The following is a 25579-nucleotide window of genomic DNA, read 5'->3' on the forward strand; positions in this document are numbered from 1 at the left end:
CATGGATATCTCCCCTCCCATTCATGATTGCATAGTGTCCCTATGGTAACTAGATTGCTTATATGGGGGAAATATTTAAAGAATTCTTGGGTGTCTAATTATGAGCTGGAAAGCGGACCACAGATTGAGACTCTTTGATGTAACTGCCTCAATGTACTAGCTTTGCAAGGATCAGCTGCCCTTGATCTCTATTTATGCATTAGAATTTAGAGATTTAGGTACAAAACTTTGCTGGACCTCCAAAGAATCAGGTGCCAGATAAATGATTTTACATTAAACTAGCACCAGTCTCTGACAGAGCCTGGCAATTTCCGGTCTAGTAGCAGCAGCAACATGTGTTATCTATTTTGGCAATACAGTTGGAGGAGTGGGCCAAAAATAGTAGGATCTGGAAAACTCTAGGTGCTGGCTGTCTCTTTGCAATGCTACTAAGCAGGAGTGCATGAGGATCTAGATTTTTGCAGTAAAACTGGAGAAGGTGCTGAATTTCTGAATTTACCTGGTAGAATGTGGAGGTTTGGGATTTGTAAAAGTAGTTGGATCTAAGGGCTGGATACATATCTTTATGGTGCTAGTGTGCCAGTTTGCAACAGGATCAGGATTTTTTTTTTGGTGCACTGGGAGCTGTTAAATTTTGATAGGCTGAACACCAAAAAACCCAAATTGGAATTTAAAATTGGCAGAAAGCAGGCACTGGATTGGGCTGCAATGCATCAGGTTCTGGATTTTTTTACGGTGATGTAGTAGAGATATACTTATTTTATATTTAGATTATACATTTTGGGGCTTTGGGCCAAAAATTGCAAAGATCCAGCTATAACTGTTCTCTATCCAGGCTATGGAATTTAAGGTGGTAGAGAGGGAAACCAAAAATTGGCTAGGTCTCAGAGACTCCAAGTTTTTGTAGCGTTTATTCTCTGAGATACATCTGGGTCTGGATTTTTATTTTCTGGTAGGGTAAGAGGCAGCTGGACTTGTTCACTATTTTGATGGTACAGTTTGGGACGCTGGAGCCAAGAATCAGCAGACTGCAGATTTCTTCCCATTTTCTGAACACCCGATGTTCTGTGGAGAATCAGTGAGGTGGGCAGAGGAGGTGGGAGATGGATGCGCTAGGACAAGGCACAGCTAGTACTCTGGGGAAGATCACTCATTGAAGTGGGCGGCAGCCGAGATTTCCCTCTGCTTCTCCCATTCCATTCCCTAATATAGAAGCGCTTCCGGCGGCGTGGAACACTTTGACATCATCCCCCGCACCCTGATGACGTCAGCGCCGGGAGCTGTGTGTGACGTTGGTGCGTAGGGGAACGCGCTGACGTCTCCTATTTAAAGGTCCCCAAGCGGAGGATGGAGACAGAGCGAGCAGGTGCCGCTGTGGGGAGCGACGGGGCTGCAGAGCACAGGGAGGGAGCGCGCGGCGCAGCCTGCTGGGGACCGTAGGGTGCCCGGCCGCGGGGAGGAGGCGGGGCAGGTGGACAGCCGGGACCGCTAAGTCGCCGCGGTCTCGCGGACAGAACAAGCGCCTCGTCCGGCGCCCGAGGGGTGGGAGAGAGACGAGGGGGCCGGGGCAAGCAGCGCCTGTTCCCGGGAGCGAGGGAGGCAGAGAAGGAGCGAAGCGGGGGCGGGTGTGAGGGAGGGGGCAGGGGCGCGGGGAGCCGGCGGCTCGGGGGCGCTGGAGCAGCCGGGTGCAGCCCGACACTGGGATCCCGCCGCCGTGTGCGGGGCCAGGGAGCGGGAGTCCCGCGCGGCTCCGTCCCTTGGTCCGTACCGTGCCCTGCGGCACAGGAGAGTGGGGGGCGCTGCCGCTCCCCTCCCCCGCTGCCGCTCTCGGTGATTGATCCGCCTCTCCGAGCCCGGAGGAAGATGCTCGCCCGCTCGCTGCAGGATGAGGCGTGACTGAAAGGACCCGTCCCCGCTGGAAGAGGGAGCGGCGCCCCGCGTCTCCACGGCCGGTAGGGGGGCCTCTGTCTGCGGGGGATGTGCCACCGGTGCTCCCCCATAGCTGCTGCTGCCGCCGCTCTCTGGGAGCCTCATGCCAGCGCCGGTGAAACGGCTCGCTCCGCCTCCGCCTGCTGCTCGGGAAAATGAATCGATACCCCCCATCCTGCTGCTGCTGCTGCCGCCGGCGGGGGTGTTAGAGGGAGAGGCGGCGGGCAGCGCTGCGCATAACGCCGGCCGCATCCCGCGCTGCACCTGACATACCCCGAGCTCGCGCTGCCCTGGGGCTTTGCTTACCCGGGGGATAAACGCTGCTGCAGGGTCCCTCGCCCCCGTGAGAGGCGAGCGTCTCCCCTTCTCCCCGCGCAAGGAGAGGCTGGCTGGCTGTGGGGAGGGGATTTGCTGTCTGCTGCTACCTCCGAGGCCATCTCCTCTGGCAGCGGGTTGGAGATACAGGCGAAGACCGTGCTGCGAGAGGATATGGGAGAAACCCCTCTCGGGCTTCTTCCTTAGGACGCCTCGGCTCCTTCTCCTTCCAAAGGGGATTGTGATTTCTTTGGCTACAGCCCCACATGCCTATGGACTCCCGTTGTGGGAGGCGCTGACCCGCTAGGGCAGCGCTTAAGCCCTGCTAATAGAGGCGCGGGGCCACTTGGATTTCTCTGAAACGCCTGGGATATTCAGCCGGGAAACGTGGTGACCTAGACTCGTGTCAGCATCGCCAAGGGAACGTCGGACCAGAGGGGTAGAGAACCAACAGCGTGGTGGAGAGGCGAGGAAAATCCTCTGGGAATCGTCTATAGAGCAACTTTGGTGCAAGTCTCCGTTGGGCATCATGGGGTAAGGATTTCATACTAAGAAATGGACTTGTCAAGAGGAACATAAAAAGGAACTGGGTTTCCAGGTGGTTCACAAGTTAGAAGCAAAATACATAGGTCCGACATGAAATGCAGAACAAATGAGCTTTTAAATTCTATTGTCAATAAGCTTTTCTGGTACAGGAAGTCTGGTACGTAGAAATTTCATTTTAACTTTAGTAGAATGAATGCTTTCGTGGCCATGTCATATAGTCTTTGGTCTCTCAGCACTATGGACTTGCATAGGGCACCAGGAGTTGTACTAAAGTACACTGTTATTTCTATAACAGGTTTCTGCTAACAAGTTGAGAAGGGAACTAGGGAATATTTCAGCATCAAGACCTGAAATAGCAGCTAGAAAAACATGAAATTGGTGTTTCTGCGCTTTCCAGACTGGGATACCATCTATTTCATGTTTACATTTTTAATTTTTACTCTGAAAAGTGAATGAAAATGGCATCTCTCTACTGAACTGATCATTTCCTTGTGTGACTCTAGTCATACCTACTTGCATTGTGACAAACCGTTTTACTCTTCTTGGCTCTGCGGGGCCAGATCAGCTAAGAAAGTGATTTGTATTCTATTATTTGGGCATCCTCAGAATTATTTGATAAATTACATTTAGTAACCTATGCAAATCCACCGAAGACGACAGAGTTGTGTGGGTTCATTGATCACAACTTGATTTGCAGAACTCTCTCTTTCTGGTGCTGACACAGAAGAAGAAAATAACCCAGCTTGACTTTCAGATCCCAGACTGGGAGAAACTTGAAAATTTGCAGGGACATTTTTAGTCACTTTCAGAGTTGAACCATAGTTTAAAGTATAGCTTGTTACATTGACTTAGCAGTAGGTACCAGGGAAGGAAACATTTGTTCTAGCTCCTCTTCCAGGTTTCCTACAGAAGAGAAATTAGATCTAATGTGTAGTTTTCCCAGCTCTTATAGAATGTTCTCTGTATTGGAAAACCACTGTACACTAATTATTCTGTGTAAATCAGAACTTGTAAAGTAGAGAGGTGGGGTAAATTTTAAGTCATTTAGGCTATGAAGTGACGTAGCCATTCCAGAAAACTTTTCCCATGGCCAACTGGAATTTTAATAAGTCTTGAAGTCATCCCAAGCAGCACACTTGATTGGGCAGCCCCTACCAAGTATAATGGAAAAATCATATGATCTCTCTCGATATCTTTATCCTTTTTCTTTGCACAGAACATCAGTTGGGGATATTTGACTAATTCACTATACACAGGAAACAGTAGTGTGGATTATAAAGAAAATGCTATCAAATGCACAGAGTAAACCTCAAAAAATCATTTTTTCTCTGTTTTGTAATTATACTAACTTTATACAATAGTAAGGCCAGCATTTCAAACAGAAATGTGAATCAAGATAAGTTATGGTCCTTCAGTGTCTCGTTCATATAGGGGTTTGTGCTGGGAAGTGAAAAGTGCATTTCTCCTCAAGGACAGTTAAATGGGCATTTTAAATCTCCAGTTTTTTCAGCAGCTAGTTAGGGGGCTTTAGGTAGTTCTGAATATGTTCTGGTATGTAGTTCTGGAGTAGACTAATCTAATCTATCTATCTATCTATCTATGGCATAGGATGAATAGACTGATAATCTTTTAGATCCCAGTGGTGCACCTCTCTTGTTCATAGGCTAGCTATTATATTCTTGCTTTCTCTCTTCTTTTCCACTCACCCACCAGACAACAACCCAACTCACTTTTCATTTGCAGCAAGCTACATACATAGAAGATGTATTCAATCAAGCAGTAATGTAGGTACTCCTTGTGATACAAGTGGCTAAATGATTGTGGGGTCTTCATAGAATATAAATGTTGTACAGACCTTAGTGCAGTTTTAATTCAGATGTAGGAATTGTTGCTTTTGGAAGGCTTTCAAAATACTACTAAAGTCTGCTCTTAATAGTTTTTTCTAAGAACTTGGTTAGTTGATCTTACTCCACATATGAATGGAAAATGTACTTTGTCCTTCACAGAGCGGTGAAAAATATGAACATACTTAATTCTACCTAGAGAGATAGAGATACATACAAGTTCTGCCCAATACCCATGTTTTCACTGTTCTGTAGTAAAAAGTAATGAGTTCCTCACCCCTTCACAACTTTATCATTTCTGAAAATAAAAGCTAGCCAGCAAAAATGGAATATTTCACCATTGCAAAGAATTAAAGTGTTGGTTATTTTTTTGTTAATTAACCAGTGCAAATTACTACTTCTAGTAGAGGAGGTGGAAGTTTCTATAAATACTTCTTACAAATATATAAAATGTGAGGGGCTTTTGAAGTATAGAGAGGAGGAGAGACTACAAAAATGGCTTCCCAGAGAGTAGGTCTCTTAACTGAGTAATTTCAGCAGCAAATCACTAGCAGATCTTCATCTGAAGAATGACTCTCTTCAGAGAAAGTGCATGCTAGATAATGTAGAGAAATGTATTAACTCAGAAGCTGTACTATTCTCTCTGCAGATTTCCTTGTAAAGGAATGGGCACAATCAGATCAGAAATGCTGATATTAACCATTGCTAAGACTATTGCTGTATAGCCATATCTACACTTATCTGTTCCTGACAGGTTTCACAGTGAATGCATGGAGACCATGTTTAGCGAAGATTCAGCTGAATCCACCGTTAAGAATGGGCAATTTTGCTAGTGTTGAAAGGCACATAGCCTGAAGTATCAGTCCCCTTTGTGGGACTGAAGTCCTTTTTTGTGTTAGAGGGTACTCTGTGATATTTGTGTAGATGCTTTTTCTAATGTAAGATATAGCAACTGTAACACCACAATTTCTAAAGTTATCTCGATCATGGCTTTTTCTTCAAGCTTCTATTCAAAATGAATTCAAGTGGCATGCAAAGTGAATGACTGTAAACTCTTGAAGTTTAATCCTTTAGAGTCAAGTTACAAGAGTGCATGGCTACTCTGATAGAAGCAGTGAGGCAGTTGGTAATTCAAACATTTAGGCAGGACTGCATCTATTTTATCAACATATCTAATACTTAATAGGTGCTATTTTTCTACACACCTCTCACTCAACCTATGAACATACAAATTGGTACCAGGCCACACCAGTGGTGTACCTATTTCAGCGCTTAGTACCAGATGCTTCAGAGGTAGGCACAAGAAACCCCATATATACAATTGTGGAGTAAACTGTTCAAAAGAGAAGCTTTCTGTTTTAGTCATATCTAATGTAACTGGATGTTCTTACTGACACTATAAATATTATCCTTCTAAGCTCTTGAATTCATAGCCTCAGCATCTTGTGGCAAATAGCTTAACTATGCACTGTGTAAAGTATTCCTTTTTTCAGTCTTCAATTTGTTGCATTTCAGTGTCATTGAATGTCCCTTTGCTTTTGTAATGTAAGAGACGGTAAATAGAAATGCCTGATCTAGTTTGGTCTGTAACATTCACGTACCTTTTCATCATCCCCACTCTTATTCATCTCACTAAACAGTTCCAATATTCTTGGTCTCTCCTTGTGTACAAATTTCTATATCTCCAGTCATTCACTCACTGTCAGTTTCCTGAGCATCTACAGGGTCATTTCAATCCAACTCCCATTAGAAGGAATAGTTTACACTACTCATGAGTATTACCTTTTATTGTTTAACACAGAATTTCACCTGCAATTTTGCTGCCTGTTCACCTTCTTTGTTTTAACTTAGTGAAGACAGCTTTGTCATCTAGAAGGTCTGCCAATTTGTTGTTCACCCCCTTTTTAAAGATAATTGAAAAATATATTTAAATATCAGTTCTGCTATGAAAAACTTGGGCAACAGCTGTTAACTTTGCAAAGTGAAAACTGATCTCAGCTACACTTGTACTTTTCCTGGATAAGATCCTGGTTTATTACACTACCTTTGCCCTGTAATCTTCTTCTTTCATTAGGGTTACCAGTTTTGGCTGGATGTATTCCTGGACTGAAGGTTTCATCATGACATAATCTTTAATTAAAAATGAATCTTTAATTCCTGGAGACTCCAGGACAACTCTGGATGTTTGTCAACCCTTTCTTTCATATGGCTTGGGTAGGTAGCAGTGACTACAAATTTATACAGCAGCAATGAGCTGGTGAACATCCTTCAGGCCCCCGGCAAATTATTAATTCCCTTAATAGCCTTTTTGCAGGACTTTGTCAAATATTTATTGAAAATACAAAGAAATTGTTAACCATTTTGCCTTTTATTTACCCTTGCTGAATGATCAAAAAAGTACAGTAATTGCTATCTTTGTTTTCTTTTTTTCTCTAATGACAGTTATGACACTTGTCAGCCTCCAGTCCTTGGGTGTAGCCGCAGAGATTAACACATGTATGTTTTTGCATGCACTAGCACTTGAAAAAATTGCTGGGAGGTTGCACAGTCAGGATAGCGCAAGGCTTTCTCATCAAGTGGGGAATGTTGTAGAAAGTAGTATGTGTGTACTTATTCCACAGATACTATTCGCTTAACTGAAACAGAAGTTCCACATGAGTACTTGAAGTAGTGCATGCCAGGGCTCTTTCTAGACACCTGGCAGAATGCATATTTCTAGTTGATTGATTACCCTAATTTTGACTCATCTACATGTGGTCTCTGAGTCTCGGGCATCTAGCTAACACTCCAATTTTTAGCAAATATATATATACGGTCTCTTTAAATCTTCTTTTAAAAGTGGATTTTTCTTTAATTGTGTGGGACTCTGTCTCTGAGATAGTATACCAAGGGTTTAGCCTCGTGGGGGAGAGAGGAGGGAGACCCTGCAGTTAGCATGGAGTAGCTAGTGTGCAATAATTCCCCATGTGAACACTCTTACTGCTCACTCAGAGTGCCTTAGTGCATAGTAGCTTAATGCACTTTAGGAAAAACCCTTAAACAGGCAAGTTGTTACACTTAGGCTATGTCTACACTGCACAGCTTTTAGCAACATGGCTGTGTCGCTACAGCTGTGCAACTAAAAGTCGTGCAGTGTAGCAGCTGTTTGTCGGCAGGACAATGCGCTGTTCACACTGGTGCATGTTGCGGCAAAACTTTCATTTTTTTGGGCCGGGGGAGATTTAACATCTTTGAAAGACAAAAGTTTTGTCATTCAGTTGCCAGTGTAGATGTAGCCTAAGTCTCAATCAATCCCTCTGCCTCTCCCCCCACCCCAACCCCCCCAAACAGACCCTAGTCTTAAAAGGAAACTTACAATTGGTGTTGTAAAATCTACATTGAATTGTGCTGAACCATTTTGTTGGGCTTACAGCATAGAGATACATGCTATACAACTTAAATATCCATATGAGCGATTTATAAAACAGAGAAAAGAAATGTCATTGTCGCCTTTTTTCTTTTTTTTAAAGCAATTCAGAGATTGTCTGCCCTTTACATTTCTTCGTGCAGACTACATTAACTGAGTATTAAACAATATTTGACAATACTAGAAACCTTCACACACCACAAACTGGACCTTATACTAAACAGCCAGCTAGGATATGATTTCCCCTGTTGGACACCACATCAAATTTAAGATTCTTATCCTGATTTTTTTTTTTTCCAAGCTACCTAATGTGCTGGATTCAGGCTAACTCAGGAACCATCTTTTCTCATCAGTAGTGGTCTCCTACAGAAGTTGGAAATATTGCTTATAAGTATGAGGGCAGAGCTTTTTGGTAATGCATTCGTGATCTTGAAACTCCCTTATACAAAAGCCACAGACTGTGGCACTTTCAGGACAAAATGAGATTTTCATTGCCACTTCTTTTCCACTTAAATACTTTTTTAACACTTAAAAAATTATACCTTTTCCTCTGGCAGGGGTGAAGTGTAGTAACAAGAAGAACTCTTGTTACAGATGTACCCAGAGGTATACCCCAAAGTGTATGTACTAGATGAGTGAGGTATAAATGCCTAGAAAGAGTCCAGTTTGTGTTTGTTCTTAATACTAAATAGTTCATAGACTACTACCCGAGGAAGTAATATGGTCGGGAACTCCACACACTTAAAGCATGTGTTTTTTATGGCCTTGAAACAGGCATGAGAAGATTAAAACTGTTTTTGCAGCCTTTCAGCTCATAGGCATGGAGTAGATTGGGCTGAAGACATCTTTCTCTCCCAATCCTTCTCCCTAATAAAACTGGAGCATGTTATGGGTTTGTTAGACATATTAAACCCCCCCCATCCAAAAAAAAACTTTTGTATTAATCAACTGTTAGTTTAGAGACAAACACTGTGAAATTGGTATGACCTGCCCCCCAGCATGGATCTGGTTTCATATTGGTATAACTGTAGCACTAGGGGTCGCATCAATTAATTATTTTTTTTATTTTTGATAAAGTAGTATAGCTAGATCAGGATGAAAACTGTGCCTAAGGGTGAAATCCTAGCTCTGCTAAAGTCAATAGCAAAACTCCCTGTCACTTCAGTTTGCCCAGGATTTCACCCTTAATGTCTCAAGACAAACATGGTGGATACCAGAGGATTATTTGCAAGTGGCTTTATTCTTGGGATGTCTTTCAAATACATAATAAATGGAAACTGTGGCTAAGACTACAGACACTACTGCATTGCATATCTTGTTGTTAACATGTCATTTCAAAATAGATTAGCGGGCTGCTGAGTGTGTCTTTTTATGGCTTGCAAATGATAATGGAATTACCACCGGTTCTTATGAATAGCTTTAATATACAATCCACTTAAAAAAGGATGAAAACAAACCAGCATGACTGCTTAGTGCAATATTGGTCACTTGTATTAGAAGCAGAATGCATCACTACTGGCTAAATTTTATTTATTTATTAAAAAGAACAACTCAAGAGTCATAGGGAATGTTTACACTGCAATTAAAAACCTATGGCTGGCCAGTGCCCGCTGACTCAGGCTGTGGGGCTGTTAAATAGCTGTGGAGACGTTCTGGCTCTGGCTGTAGCCTGAGCTCTGGGACCCTCCCACTTTGCAGGGTCCTAGCCTGGGCTCCAGCCTGAGCTGGAACATCTACATAGCAGTTAAATGGCCCAGCAGCCCAGGTTGGGTGTCCCTAGCCTCTATTTGCCAGAAGCTGGGAATGGGTGACAGAGGATGCATCACTTGATGATTACCTGTTCTGTTCATTCGCTCTGAAGCACCTTGCATTAGCCACTGTCTGAAGACTGCGTTAGATGGACCTGTAGTCTCACCCAGTATGGCTGTTTTTATGCCATCTGTGGGTGTTTGCAGTTTACGCACACCCTCAGGGGCCAAGACAACAAGTAATATAAAGGCGAGCACAGAAAGTTACACATTTAAAAAAAATTCCTTCTTATAATAGTTGGTCCATCAAAAATTATCTGCTTTACCCTTATTTGTCACCTCTATTCAGCACTGCAACTTAATGTTGAACCCTATGGCTAATCTTTTTTAAATCAGAATTGTTGCTTATCTATCTCTGTGGTACAGTAATGCATAGGGAGAAAAACGTATTTATTTAGTGTTTGTAAAAGTGGATTACAGATATCTGTATAAAATAACTGTCCAGATCACCTTGGTCAAATATTAATCTTGTAGTTACAGCTTCCAGTGTATCTCAAATTATGTATATGTAAAGGAGTTTTGAAATATGTAAGTAGACAGGACAGTTTCTGTTGTCCTTTAGATTTAAATAATAATAATAATATCTGATCATGTTCGTTTATAAAGTTCGTGTTTCATATAATGAAAGATGTGATTTGAATTAGCAGCAACTAGTGGAGAATTAGGATGAGACTTGAAGTGAACTGCAAAAGCAAGTGTGCGTGCTTCATTATGCATTTCTTTCAAAAATATTTTTTTCCTTTCTCTCAAAGATTAAAAATGTCTGGTTCAGATGTTGTTGAAGGAATGAATAAACTTGCAAAACCAACAAACTGAAACTGAAGCTGTTGTTATTCAGGATGCAGCTTGGGTTTCAGGCTCCTAGCTCTAGTTTCCAATCCATTATGTGTGAGGGTTAATTGTCTTGGTGGTAGAGTAAAGGTATAAGTATTTTTTTTCTCTTTAACTCTGATATGATACTGACACAATCTTTACCTCCATGAAGGGCACAAACAGAAGGGTGTGTTGACAGAGCTGCCAAGCACCAAAAAAAAACCAACTATACAAATTGGGAAGCTTGGAGTTAAGGCTATAGTGGTAGGTAGGAATTTATCTCTTTGTGGACAGATTTTTAATTTGAAAGCATGGTCCTGTAAAAGTCTTTAATTTTGAAGGTTTTCAAATAATGTGCCACCATTAATAGGATCTTTACTTCTAAGCAAATATGCCTTTAAGGGGGTAGAATTAAGGCTGCTCTTGGGACCTTTCATCTGAATTTCCTGACTTTAACAAGATTTAAAATCTCTCAAATGTTGATTTCTTACAAATGTCTGTAATATAGTCTCTTTTAGGATTAAATGAAAAAGGATGACTAAGTGCAATGATCATGAGAGAACCATGTAAGACACCATTAGAATAGGGTCCGAGGACTAAAATTACAGACAGCATCCTAACGCTTCTAACTTTGCACAGTTTTGGAGTCAGACAAAATTACCAATGGTAGTGGTAATATTGCAAGTTACTGGTTTCTGGGAAGGAGGAGCATGGAATACATTGCAGTTCCAAGGAATTAAATAACGGGGTTAGAAATCAAACACACACTGCTGGCATGACACCGAAGTGTACTGTGATGGATATCTTTGTTCTGTTGGCAAATATAATGCTGGTGACAGCAGTCATTACTACTACAAAAACAATAACACCAATCCAGAAAGACTGTGTTCAGGCATCCAGCTGCTCTCATTCCAAGTGCAACTGACTGATGCTTTCACTTGAAAAATCAGGGTAAACCTAGATTACCTATATCTTATACTGGTTGTCACCGACAAGTATGAAGTGAACTAGTTTGCAGCTTTGGGCTTGGCTGGCTTGAAAGGATGTCTGGTAGCTAAGCAGCTCTGAAAGAAATTGAGATTCAAATTCACAGTTCCTCTCCTGCTTCTTTTCTACCCTTCAACCTCTTCCACCTGCCAAATACGCACAGTTTAATTTACTACATCATAGAGTAAGTACTGCACCCCACCATGGTGCCTGGCTAGCTCTGGGTGCAGGAGCCAAGGCTGTGTCCTCACAAACATTGGCCCTGTTCTCCCCATCTTCTCTGGGCATGAGGCATAGGGTTTAATCTAGGAGAGTTTTCTGTGACCATCTGGAGGGCTGGGTTGGTCTCTTATTTGGACAAGTACTCTTTTTTTCATGATTCTCTGCAAGTACCTTGTTGACAACATAAACCTAAGTATAAGTAGGTCCTCTTGTATTCCTTGGCTATGGAAATGACCCATTCTCACAAGTTAAATTATTGAATTTAAGTGTTTTTAAAATGCTTCTCATCCATATGGTTGCAAAGATACTGTGGATGTGACCAGTGTAAGTTAGGGTGAAAAGTCTCAAATCTACATTAGCCTAGAAGTATAGCTCTGAGAAGTGTGAACTCTCATGCAACTCAGTGAGTTCTTAAGTCTGAAAGGTGAAGATTTGATTTATTTTTAGCAATGAAGTATTCAGCTGAAATATCTGTTCCACCATTCCTAGCTGCCAACCATGCAGCCTATGCCTCCCAGGTGCCAAAAGGCTTAGCTCTCCCTCACTCAGCTGTGAAAACCTCCAGTGTTACCCAAGTCTTGTGATGCAGCTAGGAATTATCAATACAAAAATTATTAGCGTATTGAAAACTGAAAATAGTAAGACAATGTAAAATCAATGGCGTATATCAAAATAAACTGCCTACTGGCTGCTGTCCTGCTTGTAGTATTTTCTTATTTAATTCTTTATAAACTTCCATTTAGCAATATGAAGCTGCTGCAGAATTTCTTGTCATAACTGTATGTATCCTTTTTGTCTCTTACTAGAAACTTGCTGAGTAAAAGAATAGCCATTGGTTTGTGTATACACAAATCAGTGAAGGAAACTAAGAAATAATGGCTGGTAGTTGGTGGCTTTTTCACCAGCATTCTAGTTACATAAGTAATTTGGGGCCCTAGCAATTATTTAGCCTACTGACTTTCAAACAAGGCATTGTACCATCCGTACTTTCATGAGTTATGGACTTCTAATTTCCCGTACCCACTGATGCATACTCTGAATTGTATACAAAACTAACCTATGTTGGTTCAACTTGCTTCAACTTTTTTATTTTCCATTCTTCTCTTTTGAATATTTCTTCTCTCAAATATTTAACTGGACTACTAACAGTGTCCTTATCACTGTGTACAAAACATGCCGGATGATCCTGTCACTGCCACAAAGAATTTGCAACCTTCAAAATCCAGATACAAAATGCATTGGATGACTGGGAGAATGGGTCTTAGCGTGGTAAATGTTGCATATGGGTGTATAACAGCGCTTTCTGTTTTTAAGTGGTTTAACACTTGATGCTTTATGGAAATATTGAGTTTAAGAAAGGGATTTGAATGAATAAGGTGATTGCCTTGTTCAGCAGGGCCAGAAAGGACTTTACATGTGATAGCAACATGTATAAAGCAGTGTCCAGAGATGAATGGGAAATGCAAAGGAAGAGGTGAGGAAGGAGATCTGGGTGGAGAAAAAATGGGATTAGGAAGAAATAAGCATGGATAGCACATGTAGAATCTTGAAGGACTGTAGGAGAAATCTGAACTTGATAAAGGTAAGACAGTTCATGGATATTTTCAGTGGAGAGAGTAACTGGGCAGGGGTCAGGAGAATCTATTTTAGACATGGTATCTCGGATGGCCTGGAGGAGATTGAGCAAGGAGACCCAAGAGGAGGAAGTTACAGTAGCACAAGTACGAGATTGCTTGTGGCATAGTTGTGTGTTTGGCGTGGAGAGAGGAGTGAAGAGTAGCTGAGTAGCCAACTGGATGTAGGAAGCCAAACCTTCCACCCAGTGTGTTGGTTTGTTCCAGGAATTTGAAAAAATATGAACATAGCTCTGAGAGGGATCATTTTTAAAACATTGTCCACAATGTTAAGACCTCCATTTGCAGCCATTTAGCTTTGTAAGAACTCATCCAGTTCAAAACACTCAAGTTATTTAACTTGCTAAATTAAAAAGTGAGGGTTAAGCTGTTACAAACATTTTAACCAGTACATCAGTGGATTTCTTAAGGGTTTAGTGTAGAGCTTGAGCATTCAATATCGCTGCAAGGAGACACCTTTGTCTAAGCTCATGGAAGGAAAACCATCAAGTGTCTGTCAGACAAGGTAGATGCAGATACTAATGAGAACATATTGAGCTCTCATCTTCTAAGCCACAAAAGAAAGAGAGAATAAAAGTCTTATAGGTCAGTTTGTACTCCACTTCTGCTGCTCATGGCCGTAATAGGTTAATTTTCACTGGCTGGTGGGGAAAGTTGTTAAATCTAACTAGGCAGGCTGGTGTGATAGCAATTTGAAATTAAATATGTACCAACTAGCTCATTTGTCTTTAAAGAAGAGTGAAGCTGGTGAATGGAAGTGATGAGTATGTTGCATAGCATGGGTTGGTCTGGTCAAAGGCCTGAAAAAAGAGTATAGCTAGTGTGGTGAGAAAAGCACCAAATGCTGTCAAGAAAATTTATTTAGAAGAGCAATCAGGGGTCTGGGTAACACCTATGCTCTAGATCACGAGTAGTGGTCATTAGTTATTCTGAAATGAAGTTATTCTGACAGCATGTCTCCACCTGCTGTCCCCTACAACTCCTAATAGTAAATGTTTACCTCTAGAGCAGGGGTCGGCAACCGGTGGCTCGCGGCTCGCCAGGGTAAGTACCCTGGCGGGCCGGCCCGGTTTGTTTATCTGCTGCGTCGGCAAGTTCGGCCGATCGCGGCTCCCACTGGCCGCGGTTCGCGGTCCCAGGCCAATGCGGGAGGCAGGAAGCAGCGCGAGCCGAGGGATGTTCTGGCCGCGGCTTCCTGCCTCCCACATTGGCCTGGGACCGCGAACCGCGGCCAGTGGGAGCCGTGATCGGCCGAACTTGCCGACGCGGCAGATAAACAAACCGGGCCGGCCCGCCAGGGTGCTTACCCTGGCGAGCCGCGAGCCACCGGTTGCCGACCCCTGCTCTAGAGAGACAAGGTAGGTGAGGTAATGTATGTTTTGTTTGTTTGTTTTTTATTGGACGTCTCTTTCACCAACAGACTTTTTCAGGATACAAGAGCTCTTCTCCCGGTTTACCTTTGACATTTAGGGCATTCAGTATATTCTAAACTTAACAGCATTTGCAAACTTCTGCTTGTACATCACCTTTAAACCTATTTGCAAAATAAATTATTTTCTTTATGCCATTTATTTTGTTTCTAGTAAATGTTGTTCTTCTGTTTAAAAAAAAAAAGCTTCTGTTTATGAAAATGAAATGTCAGCATGCTTTTGGACTTTGTGAATTTTAGGGAATTGACAATAACAAATCATATGTACACCATATGTGCTAGTTGGTTTTCTAGACTGTCAAAGTATTAACTCTGAAGAGTGGTTTTTTTTTTAAATGAAGTAATTATTTTCTTTAAAGTCAAAGTTAGGCAGTTATGTGTTAATTGTACACATTTGAAAAAGACACGTAAATATCTAGGGTGATTGATACTAGAGAGAGGTCCTTCTGAAGTTAACAGAAATAGGTGTATGGGCAGTATGATGGCAGATGAAATTCAGTGTTGATAAATGTAAAGTTATGCTATCTGAAAAGATTAACTCTACTGGTGTCAAAATTAGCTGAAAAAAGATATGGGTATAATTGTGGACTTATCAATGAAAATTTATCATCAGCATGCAGCGGTGTTCAAAATGCAAATCAAACGTGAAGATGCATAATGATTGATAGAAAATAAGTGTTATAATGCCAAGTCAATGGCATGCCTTTGCTTGGGACGTTTTGTTCATTTCTGAGCATGGTGTCTGAAAAAGGAGACAGAAATAATATGGGTTTTGGTATAGAGAAAGTATATCCTCCAAATATAACTCCATTGCTTGCAAGTTTTAAAACTAGGCTGGAATAAATATTTAAAAAGTGTACTCTACAGAACTCTCTTGGCTTGACATTGAGATGGACTGGATGATCTAAGTAGGCTCTTCCCTCTTGATGGCTCTCCCATTATGACCTCAAAGCACCTTCCATTTGCTTCTATTGTCAGTAGTCTCGGTATCATCTTAGACCTCAGACTCTATCTCTGGCATCTCCAATACCTGAAAATATGCCTGTTGCTACTTCCTCAACAATTCCCATATATATCACTACCTTGACTCAGCCTGTGATGAAACTTTTTCATATAATCTTCTCCTTTTTCTACCAGTCATTGATGCACTCACTTTAAATATTACCTGAAAGCTTCTCTTCTCACTTACTATACATCTTAATTTCTCTTTTATCTGCTAAAATCTTTAAAAATGGTTTGAGTCTGTGTAGGAGCTAGGAATAGAACTTGAGAATTCCTGTTTCATGGCCCTCTGCATTCATCACTGGGCCACATCTCTCTGTCTTCTGTGGAATTGAGAGCAGATGCCTGATCAGCATTTTCCCAGATTTTTTACAGAGGGAGGGAGGTGACACACCCAGAGGAGGCACTCCTGGTGCTACAGACATATAAATTTAATGTTAATTTCATCACCTGCTAAAGATCCACATCGGAAGATCTAGGATGATGAATCCAGGCAGCCTGGAAACTGGTTTGCTGCTTTTGGGAGACCAGGTGGTGATTATATGCTACTATAAAACTTTTTATTCTAGTGCGAAGAGGCTGGCTGCATTCCTTTCAATTATTTTTCACACTCCCAACCAACTTCTTAATGTTAGTGTTACTGCTTGGCTGTTGCTACAAATAATCAATTTAAACTATTTTTTATTTTTCAGTTCTGAGGATATAGCGACAGCTAACTCTTATAGCAGATCTTTACCGTTCTCAGAGTATTGTGGGCATCACAAGGTTGATACACCATTGTTAGGGTCCTACCAAATTCACAGCCATGAAAAACATGTCACAGACGATGAAATCTGGTCTTTTGTGTGCTTTTACCATATACTATAGGGATTTCATGGGGGAGACCAGTGTTTATCAAATTGGGGATCCTGACCTAAGGGGATTGTCGGGGAAGGGGTGTCACAAGGTTATTTTAGGGGGATTGCAATATTGCCACCCTTCTCCGCTGCCTTCAGAGCTGGGTGGTCAGAGAGCAGTGGCTGTTGGCCAGGTGCCCAGCTCTGAGGGCAGCATCCAGCCAGCAGCAGCACAGAAGTAAGGGTGGCAGTACCATACTATGCCACCCTTACTTCTGCACTGCTGCCTGCAGAGCTGGGTGGCGGAGAGTGGCGATTGCTGACTGAGGGCCTAGCTCTGAAGGCAGCAGCACAGAAATAAGCATGGCAATGCAATACCATACCATACCATCCTTCCTTCTGCGCTGGTACTTGCAGTGGCTCTACCTTCTGAGCTGGGCTCCTGCCCTGCAGCCACCTCTCTTCAGCTGCCCGGTTCTGAAGGCAGCACCGCTGCCAGCAGCAGTGTAGAAGTAAGGGTAGCAGTACTGCAAGCCCCCCTACAATAACCTTGCGACCCCCTCACCTCCCCCACACAACTCCTTTTTGGGTCAGGGACCATGGCTTCCCATAATGTAACAGTCTTTATTATGCAGTATGTTGCCAGATGTAAGGAAAAGGAGTAACTTGCCAGATCAGTGATGGCAGATAGCCCTGGAATACTACATACAGTGCTTATTAAAAATGAGTGTAATTGATTTGATACTTATTACTGTGAGATGAATTCATTTACTTTTTAAAAGATGCTCATCCAATTCCCCATGTAGCATGAAATAGTTATTGGCTGATCTTATTATCTGGATCAGCAATTCCTTTGAAAACTTAGAATGCTTCTAAAGCCTGGAAGAAAATGTGAACTGTTTGGAAATTGATGATGGAGACAGTGGGTATATATCAATTTTAGCCCCTCTTATTATTTGTCACTCTTTAACCACCAACACGGTACACAGTGCTGATGAAGATACTGCCCCTGTCCAAATGAGCTTACAGTCTAAATCGATAGACCTAGAATACATTGTGAGAACCAAAGAACCATTATCTTTAAACTTTTAACTTTGCAACTGATAACTTTATTAATGTAGGTTAGTGCTTCTGGGCTAAATGAGTCTTTGGGATGGAACTGAAAGAAGACAGGTGCTTAGCACACTGAGATAAGAAGGGAGTTTGATATACATAGCACTGGAAGAATGCACACAAATAAGAGTGAGCAGAGGTGAAGAGGAAAAATGAGGCAGAATTATTTCATTGGGTGAAGAGAAAAGTGGTAATAAATTAAGGCAGAGATGAGGCAGAGGCTGAGCCTTGTCAGCAAGGACAAGGAGTTTAAAGTTGATATGGAAAATGTGTTGAAGGAGAATGACCATAGTCGTAGTTCCAATTTATGAAAACTTATTTTTGCTGCTGAAATATAGCAGATAAATTCCAGGTGACTCGTTCTGACCACACTAGAGCGACAATAAGAAGCTTACTTTGTGTTTATAGATTTTTTTTTTCAGCTGCTTTTGACTCGTTGTATTGATCAGCACTCTGGATACTGCTGCATCAGTATGGGGTGCCTGAGGGCTTAGTGTGCTTAGTAGAGGAACTGTACTGCAGTACACTTAGTTGTGTGAGGGTCAACAGTTATATTACAGACTGGTTTTCAATAGAATCAGGAATACAGCAGGGATGCATTCTCTCACCTATGCTCTCTAATGTTCTAATAGACTATCTGACGACAAAGCTGACTGAGGCCAAAGTAGTAAGCGGTGTGAAATCTAAAGATTCATCTTTAGAGGATCTTGGGTATGCGGCTGATACTGCCTTACTGGGAGAGACCATGGACCAACTACAGCTAGTGGTGGAAGAACTGTGAAAAACTGTAGAATCTATGGGACTTAAGATCAGTAGTGGTAAAGCTATTTGTGCCTCCTATAAAATGGAAATGAATGACCTGCAGATGCTGTCTGTAGATGGTAGTGACATTGAATGGGTGAACAATCTTTGCCTGGGTAGTCGGCTGACAGCAGGATGTTCTATATCTAAAGTCACATGTCGGATTGGTCTTGTCAGTAGGATCAAGTCCAATGTGCAGAAAAAGGTATACGGTACTTTTACAGAAGGGTTATAGAGGTGAGGTTGAAGGAAGTAGAGCACAAGGCCAACCACAAAATGAGGTTGGAGGATGCAATTTTTTGGGGTTTTCAAAAAACCAAAATTCTCGCATATTTATGTAACCCACACACCTTCTGGGTATGGTGTTCTGTCCCATCTAGTGGCACCTAGAGAGTGTTCTACAGCCTTAGCTAAGAGTCAGTTGGCTTTTAGCTCATGCTGTAGAGGGTCATGCACTACGCTCCAGAGGTCCCCGATTCGGTCCTGCCCACTGACGACCAGGTCTGTCGGCATTACACTTATTCTTTCAAAAAAAAAAAAGATGACTTTCAAGGGACTGTTCAAGATAAGTCTGTTGTACGTACCACCACAGCTACATAATAGCCAGGTGAATCTTCTGTTGCTGCTGCATTATGACCATTATGCTTCATTCCTTTGTGGGAGAATTTATTGTAGAATCCATCCCATGCTCCAGAATCTCAATTTTCCTCAAAACAAAATAGCCTTTGTGCTTGCAAAGAAAACCCTGAGCAGGGTGTAAATTGATTGTTACTTCCTGAGTCTTAGCCTGAAAAATTGCTCTTGGATGTGATCTCCTCCAAAGTTGATGATTTTTTAAATATCAACCTTTACTACTTCACTGCTGAATAAGTGAATATTTCTGCTAAAATGTGCCTGTTCCGTGAGCTTAATTACCTTCTACTTGTCCCCATATTCCAAACACTTGAATGATCCTCTACCCCATTGCCAAAACCTCAAGCTTGGACTTTGTTAATGTCTATGATGCAGTTAGGAGTTGTCACTACAAACATCCACAGCATATCAAGAACGGAGACAACATAGAATTGAGTAATATCAAACGAGAGAGAGGCTACTGTACTACATTCACTTTTGTATTTAGTTTATTAAAATCCTTCCTTTTTACTGTAGAATTTCCAGTCTACTACTACAGGGGCTGCAGGATTTAGGTGAAGCTTTCAACAGAATATGCAGGGCTTTAACCAGTTCTTTTCTCTATGCTCTTACTGTATGCAGGGACTTTTTTTTTTTTTTATGATGTCTGAAGGAAATCCATTATGGTGGGGAGGTGTCTTTATCAGATCAAACTTCTGGTCACAAAATACGTTGGTTCTGGACAATATTTCCTGTAATTTTTGCATCAGTATAAAGTGTCTCTGTTACAGTGGTTAAATCCTCTGATTTTTACAATTAAAGATACTGAGGGGGAAATGTCCACGTAAACTTATGGAAAAATAAATGTCTACACTGCTAAGTGTAGCTTTGTCTAGTAAATCACAGGTACTCTACCTTACCACCATGACCCATCCATTAAACTGGGGAATAGGAGAGATTTAGGCACCAGGGCATGCATAAAGTGCTGATTTCTGCCTGTTTTTGGCAATTGCAGGTTGTGTAATCTGATTGCTGTCTTGGGGTGAGTAAGAACTAGGCAGCTGAGCATCAGTAAAAACTTGAGCTCATGTTCTCCCCTTACATGAAAATAGTAGACTCCATGAGATCATTTGGACATGCTTTCCCACTGGATACGAGGAGGGGTGGATAGAATTAAACCAAAGTGATTTAAATCACCAAGTAGAAAGCCTAGATTTTTATCAACTCTTCCATTTGTGTTTTCTAAAGAGAGATGTATTCTCATTAGCTGATATAACCATTAAAACATGTTGATTTACAACTAAATAGAGCCTTTACACTAGATTTGGTATATCTTTTCACTGCTTAGGAGGGTATACTATAACTATAAACGTTTCTTCAAGCAATTGCATAGCTTAATATTTTCAGATCTTGTTAATACTTTTTAATGTTAGAAGATGGTGAATGATACATTATTTACTAGATAATTAACTTTTTGCTCATGATTTGTGTCAAGCTGCAATAGGATAGAAACTGGAATTAAACACACAACAGCATATAGAATTTGGTTTTATTAAAACACCTTACATGTTTTGAATGCATAAACTTCTCAAAACATGTTTCACATTTACAATTAAACGATTTATTAAAGGAACAGGGATTAACTGTAGTCAGTGAATTAAACTGATTATTTCAGTTCAGCTTGAGAAAATTTTCAAATATGCCTAAGTGAAAGTGACTGGAACATAAGTTTCTACTTATCTAAGTCTCTTGAAAATGAGACAACAATTTGCTAAGTTACTTTATGCTATCCTTCAGACTTTTAAAACTAGTAAATATCATCCCCCTCCCTCCTAGATTTTGTTCATAGACTGGAAGAGAAACAAGTTTTCCTTTGTTTAAAACAAAACAAAAAACCTCCCAATCGATTTCTCAACTTTGAATTAGTCCAAATGAAGAAAATCTCTTCAGTAGGCACAGAAAGAGTACTACTGCTTTCAAAAGCTGGTTTAGCACTTAAGCATCTGAAACTAGAGTTGTTGAGGTAGCGACTTCCTGCAGTTCAGTGGTAAGACTTTCTTTAAAACATCAGCAAACCTGTACTGCATGAATGGTTCACCTCGAGTCCTGAAACTTATAGTTGAAGTGCTTTAGTGGCTTTTGGATGCCTGTGTAATAGCACTAGCATCTTCAGCATTTAGGCATCTACACTGGTATTTTAGGTTGAGAGTAATGGCAAGAAAATGAGGTTGAGTGAGTGCTTGATCTATATGCTTCTTTACTGCCTGCAATTTAACTTTGTTGTTGGCTATTTATTTCTTAAATGTCTCTTGAAGTTCCTTCCAAATTTCACCAGCATCAGCAATACAGCAGCAATCTTGCTACAGTTTGTCCAAGGCTATGGAAATAGGTTTCAGTATATTCAGCATATCTTCTACATTTCTCTTTAATCCAATATTGACTACTTTGGCTGTGATAGTTCCATCTACTTTGTCACAATTTTCTTCACAAATTATCAGAATAGGGCAGTTCTTAATAAATAACTCAAAACAGTCAACCACTGAATTCCATTGTACATCTTGGTGGAGAATTAGTTTGAAATCTTCCTGCTCTCTTCGGTGAAGCTGAAACAAAGTGGTTGTTACAGAAGTATTGTGCAATTTTAACACTTTCCTTTATTCCTGGAATTGTACCTAAACCTTTGGCTAAAATGTGTGTCAAATGAGCACTGTGCCCATATGTTAAGTTTCAGGTTCCCTTCATTATCATCTTCTAGTTTTCTTCTCAATTTTGCAACATTTGTAGCATTGTTTGGGACAAAGTGACACACTTGACATGTTAATTTTTGTTCACGGTTGTTAGAGCTTTTTCAGCTGCTAATTTTAAGTATTCCGCATTATGAACATTTCCTGATGTATCAATTGTTTCTGTGTAAACCCCACCTTCTGTTGTCACACAAGCACATATTACTGGATCAGTATGTACATTGCACCACACATCAAGACTCAGATTAACAAATTTCCCGTCAGTGTTTTCTGCACCCTGTTCAACTTCCTTCTCATATGCTGTATCTGGCAACCTTCCAGCAATGTCTGCTCTATCAGGCGGAATATAGCCTGTTTTGTAATGACTGAACCATGTCAATGAAATATTTGTTCTGAACAAGATGAAAGGGAGAATTTGTTGCTTAAATAAACTAAGCAATCTTTTCAGCTATTCAGTCTTGCTGGAATTTGCTGGTCGTGGTTACAAACTCATTCATGGTTTTACTGGATGATGAAGAAAGGCTTTTTTGGGAGTGGGGTGTGGGTGCAGGTAATTTACTGTCTGATGTATATTTATTTAGTTGCAGAAATGCTGGTCACACCAGCAGATGACTCTAAAGTTCTAGACCTTGCAGACAATGGATGTTCATCTGAACATCCCTGAAACAAAGATGGTAAAAAGGTAACTCATTCACCTGAGTATTGCAATCTTTTTAAATCAGTGCACTGAGTAAATGACAGATTCTTCATAGTGCAGCTGTTTATACCACTGTTTAAACAATATAATTATTCTAAATCCAGTTTTATAAGGACAATAAATTATAAGGACTATCTAAATCTGTTTAAACCCTTATCTCTAGCAACATACCAAACAGCTTGGGAAAAAACCTCAAGTGTTAAAATTCATAAATGCCTAATAAAACTTCACTTTTGAACAGGAAAGCTTCATGTAGGATGTTTGATTGTATTGAGCAATTAAAAAATTTTAATCCAGTAGTAATAGTAAAAATGAAATTGATAAATGCTCCCTCAACAAAGTATCATACCAATTATTATATTTTGGATGCGAACATTTTAAAATTTATAAGTATCTGCCCAAAACACAAATCTGATGATCATCTAAATTATCATTTACTAGCATTGTTAGAAAGGATAGGTAGCCTGGAAGAATGGTGCAAAAACAAATTTACTATCCAATTGATCCAAATTATGATGCAGACAAGTCTGAACAATCTTCAAAGTTGTTACCTTCTGAGAAGCATTTTTCTTAATGCTGTTTCATTCTGACGTCCAGGCCTTGTATCTCTTTGTTGCACTGTTTACATTTGGCACATGTTCCTCTTGTATTGTAGATATGCTCTTCATTGCTCTATGGCACAAATTTGCGGGAGACCACTCTTTCAAACACCAGTGCCCTTTTATTTCCTTGTATTTTCCCACCACCACGTGTATACAGCTTTATACAGTTCACTATCAGGCAGGTAGCCTCATGGGGAACAGCTTGCTCTTACAGCTAGCTGGGAGCAACAGGCCCTCACTTTCCTGTTCCTCCCCTCCTACTTCCTTCCTGCTAGCTTTATAGGCCTTCCCACACCAAGCTCACAGGTGTCTGTCCTTTAGGGCTTTAATCAGCCACCGCCTGTCAGCTCCAATCTCTTCCCCTTACTGGGAGCTGAGCTAGCGGGCTCTGAGCTAGCGGGCTGAGTCAGTGCCTTTTGGCCAGCACCCTGTTGCATGTACCCAGGGATACAGGAATTTCATGACCGTATTGCCAAATATGGTTTTTTTATGACCTGCAGTCATGGCAATATTTTTTTCCTCCAAATCTCAGGTGTTGAAATCAGCACTAGAGGCTATACTCTGTCCCTTCTTTCCACAGTGACCTGCTTTGACACTAGTGTTGCTCCTTTCTGGTTATACAATGTGCTCCTTCTCCCTTGTTACATAACTCCCCTGCTCCCAGAAAAACAAAAGAACTAACAATCCAAGACTTCTGTCATGTAACCCACATGCCTTTTACACTGCAGTATTTTATTTGTTTATGGACAAGGATACAGTTGAGAAATTATTGGATTTGTGTGCACATGCAAGGAGACAGAGCAAGGCCATTTACCTGAAGTGTCCAGAACCATGAAGAAGCAAAGTCTGGTAGTTAGTTACTGAGCAGATCAGTGTTTTTCCCTGAGCTGGAGAAAAAGTTTCGATCGTGAATGGAGTCATAAATATTCAGAGTTTTTTTTAGAACTGAGCCAATTAGAGCTCAGGAAGGGAGAAGTTATAAAATAGGAGTCTGAAATCACCCAGGTGAGCTCAGTGGATGATCCTGAGGGGATCACATGAGAGTTGGAGGCTGGGTAGGTTCCAATGCTTGTCATAACTTTGCCAGTCTCTTGCACCCAGTAGCACAGCCCTGAGATCCCCCACAGGATCAAGCCCTTAATACAGCACTTGACATCTTGTGCCATATTTATAAAGCTTGACCTCAAAAGTTAGATGTTTTTCCCCCAGATTCTTTCTTTATATAGAAAAGCAGCCTTTAATTCAGTTTTTGATAGAGACTCATGGATACAGCATATTTTATTTTTTGTTTAAATGTCTTGAGAGAGTATAATAAGTTTAGGCCTTAACATATTTTGTATTAAATTCAGATTTCATTTTAAACAGGTTTATTTTTAAAAAGAAAAACTTATGATTTAAATAAAATAAAAAAAACTGTTTTTTAAATTTAAAAATGTTCTCTTTTGTTTAAAAAAAATCTGTATTTTTATCCATCTTGATAGGAGGGAGCTTTGAATGTTGACTGTAAATGAGGTCTTCGAACCATATGGGTGCTCTGAGGATTGTGAGGAAATATTTATCTCTGTAGCTCTTGGGGCATCTCTACTTGGCTCATTCTGGAACCTTAGCTGTGCACTCAACTTCTCTTCCCCCTAACAAAGGGGAAACTAATGTTACTCCTTGTAGTTCTGTGCAGCTATCATTTGGAATATTTGCTGGCTTGCCATGGGAGTGCTCTGTAGGAAGAGGGAAGTACTGTGTAGGCCCCACTTCATCTCATCTGCAAACTTCTCCATTGTATCTTAACCCAAGTGTTGCAACAATTAATATAATAAATTACTTTAGGAAATATTTATTGGATTTTTAAAATCTTTCCAGTGTTGTAAATTCATAGAATATATTAACTGGTTTGTTGGATTCTTTTTATTGTTTGTTTTTAGGGATTAATTTTTTTGGTTAGTAGATAAGAAAACTAACTATTTTTTTTTTTTTTTTTTTTAAACTTGGTTGGCTGGTCTCGCAGCATAAAAAAAACTTCTTTCCCTTTTTAAAATTTGTTAGGGCTTTTGGTGAGAACAAAGGGTATCGAGGCTTTGATTGGGATGGGGTTTTGCTGCTGTTTGGTGACCAGAATATTTGCTTTTTACTTGATTAGACTGCTGGATGTTATTTTTACTGATTGTAAATTTAATTGCTATAATATCACTTTAAGATCATAGCCATTTTGATATTTTAATCAAAAGAATAAATTAAAATAAGA

At 40.7% G+C, this 25579-nt stretch overlaps 1 protein-coding gene across 1 annotated transcript in view; it reads left to right on the plus strand.

Annotated features, from left to right (window-relative positions):
* The first annotated feature begins 1378 nt into the window (after positions 1 to 1378).
* HOMER1 (homer scaffold protein 1) overlaps positions 1379 to 25579 on the plus strand; it is a 125222-nt gene continuing 101021 nt past the window's right edge. The window contains exon 1 of the mRNA XM_045020757.1: positions 1379 to 2778. Within this exon, the coding sequence (XP_044876692.1) occupies positions 2774 to 2778 (5 nt within the window). The 5' untranslated portion in view covers positions 1379 to 2773. The remainder of the gene's footprint in view (positions 2779 to 25579) is intronic.

This window comes from Mauremys mutica, chromosome 6, assembly GCF_020497125.1.
Source record: "Mauremys mutica isolate MM-2020 ecotype Southern chromosome 6, ASM2049712v1, whole genome shotgun sequence".
In the NCBI taxonomy this organism is placed as follows: Eukaryota; Metazoa; Chordata; order Testudines; family Geoemydidae; genus Mauremys; species Mauremys mutica.